This window comes from Triplophysa dalaica, chromosome 9 (genome assembly GCF_015846415.1).
Source record: "Triplophysa dalaica isolate WHDGS20190420 chromosome 9, ASM1584641v1, whole genome shotgun sequence".
NCBI lineage: Eukaryota > Metazoa > Chordata > Actinopteri > Cypriniformes > Nemacheilidae > Triplophysa > Triplophysa dalaica.
The window spans coordinates 24,500,227-24,513,063 of record NC_079550.1 but is presented as its reverse complement, the minus strand read 5'-3'; the positions used below and the strand labels follow the sequence as shown (position 1 = coordinate 24,513,063).

Sequence of the window (12,837 nt, the reverse complement as noted above, 5' to 3'; positions counted from 1 at the left end):
CAATTTTTTTTCTGAAACTTATGTAGGAACGGCAGTATAAACGAGGATCATTTTCATTTAAAAAACACTGTTTTATACACATGATAGCGCAGCTTCCAAATCATACTCAACTGCTGATAATGGCGAAATTGCGAATGGATGAGCTCGACACATGTGCAGAATGTCATTTGTCTTGGGATTGTGATGTACGTGAACGGGATATACGGATGACCGCAGACACCCAAATGACGAAAATTGCGTCATGCAGGGAAATCACGATGCTGGCCCACGTCATGATGAATGTCAGCCATCAGCTATGGACGATGTCATCATCTATCGGCCCGACCCTATGTGTGACTATCAGAGAGATGATCTTACTTCAGTGTCTCCAGTTTACAGTGAGGATTCTCCAGTACAGTAGAGATCAGCTTCACTCCTGAATCTTCTACATTATTATTAGACAGATCCAGATGTCTCAGGTGTGAGGGGTTTGATCTCAGAGCTGAAGTCAGAGCAACACAACCTTCATCTGTGATCTCACACTGACTCAACCTGTAGAGAACAATAACACACACTTCAGTCTCTCACTTCAGCAGAATGTCATTATTAAATAAAAATAATGACTATATAAAATAATGTTTTATAAAATGACATCACTAAGATTTACATTTTCATTTGGTCAGAATAAAGTGTCAGAATTTATTACTTGTTCAGATGATTTTTTCAGAACATATGTGTTGTATGATGCACTTCTTACTGTCACATTAATGTACAATAACAGATCGGCTTGAATGTTAAAGTTGTGTCAGAATCTTTAAAGATCAACACAAACACTCTCATACAGTCTGTTTTGTTGGTCTGTTGGGTCAGATTGTGTTTTTATCACAAGTCAACTGCTCCAGAGTTCCAGCCCGACATGCCTGAACGACTACCGCCCTGTAGCACTCACAACCATTGTTATGAAGTGCTTTGAGCGGCTGGTCCTGGCACACCTAACGGACTCTCTACCATCCACACTGGACCCATACCAATTTGCCTACCATAGCAATAGGAGCACAGATGATGCGGTGTCCATGGCACTGCACTCCGTGGTCACACATCTGGACAATAAGGACACTTATGCACGCATGCTGTTTGTAGACTTCAGCTCTGCATTCAATACCGTCATCCCTTCCAAGCTAATCATCAAACATGGAAACCTAGGCATTAACAATTCAACCTGCAACTGGATTATGGATTTCTTGACGAACAGGCCTCAGCTTGTTAGGTTAGGCCACATCTGCTCCACCACCATCACCCTCAACACTGGTGTACCACAGGGCTGTGTACTGAGCCCCTTTCTCCACTCCCTTTTTACACTCGACTGCAGGCCTGTGAACGGGTCTAACTCCTTCATCAAGTTTGCACATGGTACAACAGTGATTGGTCTCATCAGCAACAACGATGAGACTGCTTACAGGGAGGAGGTCCGGCACCTGGGCACATGGTGCTCAAACAACAACCTGCCACTTAACACCTCCAAGACAAAGGAGATCATCGTGGACTTCAGGAAAGCGAAAGGAGGCACACACGACCCCATCCACATTAACGGGACGGCTGTTGAACGTGTTTCAACCAGGAATATTATGCTAAACACTCATTTACACTAATGGACTACTTTCATAACTGCATTAACTCATCTACTGCACTGTAACTTCAATAACTGCATCTACTCATGTATTGCACTATAACTTCAATAACTTCATTAACTCATATACTGCACCGTACCTTTAATAACCGCATGAACTCATCTATTGCACTGCAACTTTAATAGCTAATGTCTGTAATTAATGCACACTTAAGTCACTTGCACTATTGTGTAGTCTATTGTTATCTGTTCATAACCACCTGTACATTAATGTTCACAGTATATATTCTGTATATATTGTTCATAGTACATACCGACTGTCATATTTTCATAGAACATTCCTTCTGTAAAGTATTTTCATAGTACATGCCCATTGTATAGTATTTCCCTAATATTGTATTCTGTATTTTTTCACACTGTATATCCTGCACTTGCTAATTGCACTTCTGGTTAGACCTAAACTATTTCGTTACACTATACTTGTATATGTGTAATGACAATAAAGTGGAATCTAATCTAATCTAATTTAAGGCTTTGCATGACCTGGCTCCGCAGCACCTGTCTGACCTGTTATTGCACCTTATTTGACCATGTCAAAATTTGTGCTCTTCTCAGTGTGATCTTTTAGTTGTTCACAAGACACTGCTTCACACCATGAGTGATAGAGCAAGTGGTGGGTGATACTGTAAAATTTTGTATTGATCCGATACCAAGTAAATGCAGGACTAGTTTTGCCGATACCGTTACTGATACCAATACTTTCAGAAGCATTCACTTGAATTTAGATTTACTTTCCTGTGGATGAAATGTCATGATTTATCAGATGAATGCAACATTAATTTGCTAAATCTGAAAAGTATTTTGTGATTTGTGCTCTTAATGTGCCTATAGGCTAAATAATGATGTAGATGTTAAAACACAGGGCATAATTTAAACCAAATAAATATATTTATTTAGTTATTTATTCCTCTAATAGAATTTGCAAGAATGAACTTTGGACCAAATTATTACTGTCACAATAACAGATTAACAGAACAGAAAACCGATATACAACAAAACAATTTCGCCCTGTCCTGGTATTACTTCTCTAGCTTAAAAAAAATACACAATTGCACAAAATTTCACAAAATTATTACTGAAGAACAAAGCTTTTAAAACTGCTTTTCCGTTTTTGTTCAGTGTTATGTTTAGACAAAATAATATAACAAATTAACATGTTTCCCTTTCATTACACTTTTTAAGTGAATTTATAAACAAAGTCCACACAATGTTTGATAAATAAAATAAATAAAGTGTTTAAATAACAAAGTACTTTTAATCTTTTGCTTTTTCCCCCCGAAAGGCCCACTGTCATAGTTCACATTGTTATTATTTACAGAGGTGAAAAATCTCCACACGATGCTCCTCTTCTTTCACTGTCTGCAGCAGCCTCTGTGTGCTTGCGCTTGGCGCTGCTGAGTCACGTGATTCTGAGTCGGACTATCAAACACAGCAAGCCAGGGAGGAGCAACGTGTGAAAACTAGGTGTATGGGAAATAAATAGTTCTTCTTTATTATACAGTTATTAGCTACATTAGTAAGTAAATAAAATCTGTAGTAAAAACACATTAGTATCGATGGTTTCATGTTAGGATCGATCCTTTTAGATACAACCCAAGCATCGGAAGAATCGATATTTCAGGATCCGCCCACAGGAACTCTCCTGACAGACATCAGTGAGGCACATTCACTTTTTAAATCTCTTCTTAAAACCTTTTACTTGATTTGATTATTCGTTTTAGTTGTGTTGTTTTACAAAGTGTTTTACCTGATGTGATTTCTACTGTAGAGGTCGACCGATATGCCTTTTTCAGGCCGATACCGATTATTTCCGTGTGAATTAGACCGATAGCCGATATTTTGAACTGATATATATATATATGGTGTAAAAACTTAAATTTATGTAGAAATTAAGAACACAGGCTCTAAAACATTTTAAAGATTTTTAATTCTGACTGAGAAATCTTATTCTTAACACTTATATTAATACTAACAAAAGAAAGAAGGGAGCACCCAGCAGAATTCTGTGAACATTTTGTAAACCACAAGCAACAATATGAATTGAATGGAATCAATTATATTTATTTATGGAAAAAAATTTGTTCTGATGACTTAAAAATTGCATACAATACTAGAACTATTCAATAAATCATTTTGCTCATCATTGGATTAACTAGCACAATTTGAATTTATATAATAAGTGTAAATAATTTAATTGCCTTCATAGCTTTATTGTCTATGTTGTTGAAAAGACCGCAAATGTTTTCATGAAGCTATAACATTAAAAGCATATTTTAGACACACTTAGTTAGTACATTAGCCTATTCCTTGAGTGTATTGTCAGCAAGACGGGCATTTAATTTAATTTCAGAATTAAATGACTTTATCGGCAAATAGGCTTCGAAAATGATCGAAATCGATTATCGGCTAAATCTTTGATATCGACGCCGATAATCGGCCAGTTCGATAATCGGTCGACCACTTGTCTACTGTTAAGGAGAGGTCGACCGATATTTTTCATTTTTTTATATATCGGCATCGGCCGATATCTGTGTTTAGTAGATATCCAATGTTCTGTGTTTTTTCCTGTATTGGAGTTGGAGAATTTCACTCTGTGTGTGGGTTGGAGAAGGCCGCATTTCTCACAAACACTGCAGCGTGATTGACGGGTACATTACCACGTTACTCCGCCCCACTCACAGACAGCAGCGTGCTTGGAGACACAGAGCTGTCCTGACCTGGAGCAGCCCAGAAGCAGGGGCGCCGTATGGGGGGGGAGTTAGGACAATTCCAAGGGCCCATGACTGACAGGGGGCCCAAAAATAGGTAAAAACTAATATAATAATCAAACCATCATCATTCATTACATATATGTATATAATAATAATAATGCAATTAATAATCTCTTTTTTTTGAAGTAAAAGTAAAAAATTCCCATTGACCAAAAAGTACATATCCATATTGACCGATCACCCCCTGTATCTGAATGAAATGGTTTGGTCCTGCCTTAGCGCTCTCAGTCACGGTCATAGTTGCCAAGTCCGCTTATAATCCGCGTTTTTTTATCAAGTCACGGTAAAAAATCAGAAGTCGCGTGTTGCGTTTTTTTGGGCTTATTTAAAAAATAATTGTTGCTTGTTAGGAAAATTTGACAAGCAACTTTGTTTCTCTAAATGTATGTACAAATGCCGATTCAAATGCCGTGCAATCTGCACTTGAATCTCTTTTGCGGTACTTAATGTCATACGATGATAGATTTGCGCAGCGCCGCATTAAGTTGAACGCATCTATTCTAATGACGCTGATTAACTTGTTCATGTGTTTTATATCAGAGTTGGGGATAAACTCTGCAGGAAAATGAATCTCGCGGGCCAGAGTTGAGAACCACTGGCCTATAGTCTCTGAGTGGTATTAACCTGTTGGCTTAATGTCCATAGTGAAATAAACTTGCTAGCAAAACATTTACAAAACATTTATGCATTTGGCAGACACTTTTATTCAAAGCGACTTACATTGCATTAACCTATACAGTTATTCCCAGGAATGTACAATCCCCTGGATTCGAACCCATAACCTTGTTAACGCAATGCGCTTACCACTGAGCCGCAGCTTGTCTAGTGTTAGCCAACATTTAATCACCATTTACTATAATAACCCTGGTGTGGAAATTCCATTTTACATGTCCACTTAATTTTCTTGTTGGCATATATGTGCAGCTGCGTAAATGATCTGCTGTTTTCATTGTTTTGAGAGGATGATGTTAGTTTTAAGTTTGTTCGTTTTTCTTTTTTTAAATCTTTCATATATAATTAATAATAATAAATAATAATAATTTTGTTAAGATAATTTCACATATTGTCAAATTTACAATAAAAATACATTGAGACAGCAATTTTTTTATGGTTGCTTTTAATCTTGCATCAAATAGCGAACTGCATAATAGACTGGCATGCATGTACAAATCACCAGCTGTAAATATTGTGCTAGTACTAGTATTGATCTACAAGATGCAAGACGGTTGCGGGCCTTTAATTAGAGATATGTAAAGCTTTTTATGGTTAGGTCCTGTAATGTGGTGACAACAGCTGCGCAGAGGGGGCCCAATTAGATTTTTTTGTCATGGGGCCCAAAATTCCTGGCGGCGCCCCTGCCCAGAAGGGTTTATGACATTTGTTTGGCAGCCGGGTTAACATCCAACTTATTTGCATGAATGAAAATTCAGCTAAAAAAAATATGAGTATCTGCGTTTGTTTCCATCAACTGTGTAATGCCAATAAAAATGCTCATCAGCCTAATAAAGTGACGTGTTCAGACCAATGACTATATATACACATCACACAGTTATTATCCTCATTAAACCGGTCTAACGTTATCCGTCAAGAATGTCAGAAATCACTAAGAGTTTAGTAATGTTCTTGCATTCAACATGTTTTTGTGATCACTAGATTATGATCATTTGGCTTGTAATTTGTAAGCAATCTGTTAACAAAAAAATAAAACAGTTTATCATTTCCGATCGCTTCGGGGCTCAGTATTCTGCGACCAGCCTTTGCCGCACACACTGAAGCGCGCGCTCGCAGTGAGAAAGAGTTAAGAGAGAGAGAGTTAAGAGAGAGAGAGTTAAGAGAGAGAGAGAGTTAAGAGAGAGAGAGTTAAGAGAGAGAGAGTTAAGAGAGAGAGAGAGTTAAGAGAGAGAGAGTTAAGAGAGAAAGAGAGAGTCAAAGAGAGAGGTCACACACTCTTGAGCTCCTGCAACAAACATATTTTACTACTGGATTAACTTGAAATTCCTTGGATATTTTTACAAAGGAGACATACACAAACCTTCACTAACGGAACCTGATGCTTTTTGAATCAAACTTTTTCTCTTAATCTGGATTTCTGGAACAAAATATCAGAAAAAGACACAAAGGACACCAACCGAACAATCCTGCTCTACAAACAAACCAAACATAACAAGAGGACTAGATTATCAAGGACTATCTGCTACCAGGTACCAAAGTAAGTACTTTACCATCACTTTGTGCCAAATACTCGACAATAACTAGTTAAAAAAAAAAAAAAAAAAGAAAGAAAAGAAAGTAAACGTTTTACTCAAAGATACAATAGTGTTACTGAGGCAGCAAACTCTGCTCAACCACATAACCCACACCTCAGAGGTGCGAATTGGAAGGTGAGAAGACGACTGGGCCAAACAAAGGAGATTCCTCAACCAACGCCCACGCAGGTGTGAACGGCCCTTTTCACCATGAATGCACAACCCCAATATGTGTAGGCCATTCCTCTACACTACCCAAAAGAGGTTACAAACGATACAGCAAAGAAAGTCGACAAAAACAAAAGACTAACAGAAAACTCAGAGACTTTATTCACAGACCTTCATAAAGATGGTAGCACCAGTAACCTGATTTTCTACACCAACCGACCTCATTCATGGCACAAAGCCATCATCTCAGAATTCCCAAATGCTGATAGAAAAGGCATCTGTGGGGGTTTCCAGCTAAAAATTAAAAATGAGGATGACGTAAAAATGATCAATGTTAACATCTACAAAACAACAGGGATAGTTGTAGTGAAAAGCACTCAAGGACTTTTCGAACAAAACTTCCTCAGTATCAAAGGAAGATTACAACTGGAACCCAACAATGAGCAACCCACCACAGAGGAATCAGACAGAACCCCAGTTTCTGATGAGCAGCAAGAACATAGAGATCTTCCTAACGCAGAACAAACAAAGGAGCTCCATTCACACTGCTACTCTACTGACATGAGAGAGAGATTTACAGCCCTGGAGGGGGAACTAGTACAGCTCAGAGAAATTACCCTTTCTCTCCAAACCATACAAAGCTCAGACCAATCCGGCAACAACCCCACAGCCAAGCAAAAATAGGGAGACAACATCAGGAAAGAACTGTCTTCACTTCAGGCCGAAGTGAAGCAGCTAGTGCAAGGGAGGGAGAGGCTCAAGCTTCAGCTGGCATCACTGGAAACACAGCTCACACAGCAGACAGAGAGTCACTGGACCCAGCTAACTGCTTTAAGAGAGGAGATAAGAGAACTGAAGCATGAAAAAGATACCCACCTAATAGACCTCAACTCCAAAAATGGTCCAGAACAACAGGTCACCCTTCAAACGGACCACAGCTCACAGACCTCAATGTCACAACCAAGCCAAAACCGTCCATCTTCACCAAACCCTTTGCCCAGTACAGATCAACGCAATGAACCTGACAACACTCCAACACCCACAGAGGACTCACAGAAAACAGATATTGTCCTTTTGATAGACTCAAATGGGACATTTATAGACGAAAAAAGCTCTTCCCCAAACAAAGGGTGTCCAAACTCTGGTGCCCCAACACGCACAGTGCCCTCAGACTACTGAACGAGGACAACCTAGGATCACCAAGCCACATAATAATGCACACTGGCACAAACCACTTGAGAGCTCAACAAGAAAGAGTGGCCACACCACTAGAAAGGGTAATCGAAAAAGCCACAACCACCTTCCCAAATGCCAAAATCACCATCTCGACACTGCTACCACGGAAAGACTTCCACCCAGACACAATTCAACAAATAAACGCAAATCTCTCTAGAACTTGTGCACTCAAACCTCAAGTGCACCTGGCACATCATCCCACCTTGGATCTCACATGCCTCTATGACAATGTACACCTGTACAGAGCATCTGTCCCCATCTTTGCAAAGAAATTAAAAGATGTTGCTCTAAACCGCAACCCCAACAACCCTCCTAGAAGCAACAGAGCAAGGCAGCACCTACCCAGACCATGGATGAACCACACCGCACCTTCAAAAAACAGCCTAAGACTGGGACCCCTTCCCTGCCAAAACAACAACCAACAGACCAGAGCACCACCCCTGCTGCCTACCACTTGGCATATGCAACAGAACTCCAGCAGCCTAAGCTATGCCCAGACAGTGAGCAGAAACTCCACACCGACATCTGCACAAGCTCCAACAGCCGAGCTAAAAGACATCCATCAGATGCTGAACATGATCTGCTCACACCTACTGTCTTAAGACAAAATCTGCAATAAATAAATAAATACCTTATGGATAACAAAGCATTTACCATATCATGTTGGAATATTCAAGGCCTGAGGTCATCTGCTTTTGGACTGAAAAGCAAAAACATAGACTTCAGCTCTGAAACAAAAAACTCAGACATCCCCATCCTGCAGGGGACATGGTGTAGAGGAGACGGACCCACTGGTCGCCCTACAAACTACAGAGAATTCATCACTCCATCCGTCAAACTGCCTGGCGTCACACAGAGAAGAGACTAAGGCGGAATGCTGATCTGGCATAAGTCTGAATACGCCCACTCAATAAAAATGATTAAAACTGGCCAGTTTTACACATGGATAGAAATCAACAAGACCATCACTTCAACAGATAAGAATATCTTCCTGTGTGCAACCTCCAGCAGAGTCACCCTACTTCAATGAGGATAGTTTCACGATCCTGGAAGAGGAGATCAACTACTTCCAGTCACAGGGCAATGTTCTGATCTGTGGAGACCTAAATGCCAGGACAGGCGAAGAATCAGACTCAGTTCACTCCAAGGGAGACAAACACCTTTCAGGAGGAGATGTCCTTTCCACACCTACTCACACACAAAGACTAAACTACGATAAAACAACAAACAAAAATGGATCAAGACTTCTCCATCTTTGTTGCACACTGGGTCTGTACATGGTCAATGGAAGACTACGAGGAGATTCATACGGTAGGTAAACCTATAGTTCTAAGCTGGGTAACAGTACGGTAGACTATTTCATCACGGATCTGAATCCTAACTCCCTCAGAGCATTCACAGTCAGCCCACCATCCCCATTGTCAGATCACAGTAAAATCCCTCTCTAGCTCAATAGATCCAAACCTAACACAGAGGCATCAAAACAAACTCACCTCCATACCCTAAAACAAACTTTCAGGTGGAAACAAAATTGCGAAGATACATACAAAAGCATAACTCGTGAACCAAAAATTCAAAACCTACTGAATAAATTCCTAGATACCCCATTTCCACACAATAATGAAGGTGTAAATTTAGCAGTAGACATGATTAACCAAATTTTTACAATATCTGTAACGCTATCTAACCTAAAACCCACTAACACAAAACCAAACAAAAAGCCTGTAAATGCGAAATGGTTTGATAAGGAGTGTAAAAACTAGTGGTGGGCCGTTAACGGCGTTAACGCAGTGAGACTTTTATCGCGCGATAAAAAAATGTCGCCGTTAATCTATTCTCAAAGTTGGGTTGGGAGCTGGGTCTATACTACGCAAGCTATGATGACTTTCACCTTGATATTTTAGCCCGGATGTATACCAGCTTAACTGCACTGTACGGGGCGAGAACGAGATTTTTCGATTCGCGTCATTCGCGGAAGCAGAAGCCGCCTCATCATCTCATAACCAGGGCTTCATTCGCGCAATTCACTCAGCAAGTAGGTCTATTGGCTCTTTGCATTAACATATAAATCACTCGCGCTTGACACGCCATTCGCGTTTGGTCTGAACACAACATAACGTTACTGTGAAATTACAGCATCAAACGTGACGTTCTAACATGGATGCAGCTATGAAGCCGCCGGGTTTGCTTCAGGGAATATTAATTTTTAAGAAGCTTCCTTCCCAATAGAAACATCGACAAGACTAAGGTTGTTTGCACCTTGTGCAATGCGGAATTGGTTTAAAAAAAAACTTTCTCTCAACAGGTAGTGGTCTAACTTTAGTTGAAACCAGTAACTTTGTATTGAGATCTAATGTATTATGGCTCCTGTATGACATATCGCTTGTTGCTCCCTCACTCTTTGTAAATTGCTTTGGATAAAAGCGTCTGCTAAATGACTAAATGTAAATGTACTGTAGGAGCTCTTCCAGTCTCAAGTACCACCTAAACGCAAATCATTCCTTAGCTAATGCGGAAGTAAACACAAATTCATCTTATTGAACATAATTTAATTTTGATCACCAATTATCATAGTAGAACAGCTTTCTCAAGCAGTTTGTGATGCATTTTGGAAACAGGAGATGAGCCCCTGGTCTAATGCGCCACCTGGCTTGAGAAACTCGTTCTCAAAGACTTACTTTTAGTCATTATTTGGGTAGCACACATATTCTGAATGCCTTCGGCAGAATTCAAATGAGCCATTTTAATCTAGATTAATCTAGATTAATTCCAAAATTAATCTAGATTAATCTAGATTAAAAAAATTAATCTATGCCCACCACTAGTAAAAACCTTAGAAAAGAAGTAAGAATTCTATCAAATCAGAAACACAGAGATGCTGACAATGTAAACACACGCCAACTCTACCATGACAAACTTAAACAATATAAGGACACACTAAGGAAGAAAAAGAAACAAGATACACAAAACCAGTTAAAAGCAATTGAACAATCTCTAGAAACAAATCGCTTCTGGGAACATTGGAACACACTTAACAAACCCCACCATGAAGATCTTCCCATTCAGAACGGAGACGTATGGATAAAGCACTTCTCAAACCTCTTTAGTAAAATAACCAAGAACCATGAACAAACTAACCTACACAACAAACTATGCACTCTGGAGTCAACAATCAAAGATTACCAAAACCCTTTAGACTATCCAATTACACTCGCTGAGCTAGAACAAAATATACCAAAACTTAAATCCCAAAAAGCAAGTGGTATCGACGGTATCCTAAACGAGATGATTAAACACGCAGACCAAAAACTTACACTCGCCATCCTCAAACTGTTTAATATCATCTTAAGTACAGGTATATTTCCCACAATCTGGAACCAAGGTCTCATAACTCCAATCCATAAAAGTGGAGACAAATTCGACCCTAATAATTACCGTGGAATATGTGTAAACAGCAACCTAGGTAAACTCCTCTGTAACATTCTTAACAGCAGACTTCTCCAATATCTAAACAACTAAAACATCCTGAGAAAATGCCAAATTGGTTTCCAACCCAAATACCACACATCCGATCATATATACACTCTTCGTACCTTAATTGACAAAGAAACAAACCAAAAGAAACGAAAGCTCTACTCATGCTTTGTTGACTTCAAAAAAGCTTTTGACTCAATCTGACATGAAGGACTTTTTCTTCAGTTGATTCAATGCGGCATCGGAGGAAAAACCTATGACATCATCAAATCAATGTACACCAATAACACATTTGCAGTTAAAATTGGCAACAAGCACACAGACTTTCTCTCCCAGAGTCATGGAGTGAGACAGGGCTGTAGTCTAAGTCCCACACTATTTAACATTTACATGAATGAATTAACCTCCACATCGAGAGGGGCCAGCTGACGTGGCTCAGGCATCTTTTCCGGATGCCCCCTGGACGCCTTCCCGGGAAGGTGTTCCGGGCATGTCCCACCGGGAGAAGACCCCGGGGAAGACCTAGGACGCTGGAGGGACTATGTCTCCCGGCTGGCCTGGGAACTTCTCGGTGTCCCCCTGAAAGAGCTGGAGGAAGTGTCTAGGGAGAGGGAAGTCTGGGCATCCCTGCTTAGACTGCTGCCCCCGCGACCCGGCCCCGGATAAGCGGAAAAAAATAGATGGATGGATGGATGAATGAATTAGCTGGAGCTCTTGAACAGTCACCAGCACCCGGTCCGACCTTACAAGACACCAATGTGAAATGCCTCCTGTTTGCAGACTATCTGGTGCTGCTGTCACCCACAAAAGAGGGTCTACAGCAACACCTGGACTAGGGATGGGTACCGAAACTCGGTACTCTATCGGTCTCGGGGCTAAATTATAAAAGACCGAAGTATCGATAAGCTCTGACGTTAACGGTTCTGCTGTCGGTACTGGAGAAATTAAGAAAAACATTTCCTATTTCTTATTGCTAAATAAATGTTAACTAGCATATTTTAACTGACCAACCATTTCTAATTTGCGATAATATTAAAGACATTTACCTGCATTTTTGTTATTCACAATCTCGCACGCGAAATGTCCGTCTGTCCAACACTACACAGAGCTCGCGCGCACACAACACGAGAGCTCGCGCTTAATAGAGTGACGATGGCGGAGAAAACCAAACGCTCTTAAGTCTGGTTACATTTTACGCGAGAGGATGCAGATAATGCTCGTTGCAACAAGTGCAACAAGACTTTTGCTTGTAAGAGCGGAAACACAAGTAATCTGG

The 12,837-nt window shown here is 40.1% G+C and overlaps 1 protein-coding gene across 6 annotated transcripts in view; it reads right to left on the bottom strand.

The window, feature by feature from the left end:
- The window catches only part of LOC130428781 (protein NLRC3-like), a 92,854-nt gene that overhangs the window by 48,363 nt on the left and 31,654 nt on the right, over nt 1-12,837 (bottom strand). For all 6 annotated transcript variants that reach the window (XM_056757018.1, XM_056757021.1, XM_056757022.1 and 3 more), the window contains exon 9: nt 358-531. In XM_056757018.1, the coding sequence (XP_056612996.1) occupies nt 358-531 (174 nt within the window). The remainder of the gene's footprint in view (nt 1-357; nt 532-12,837) is intronic.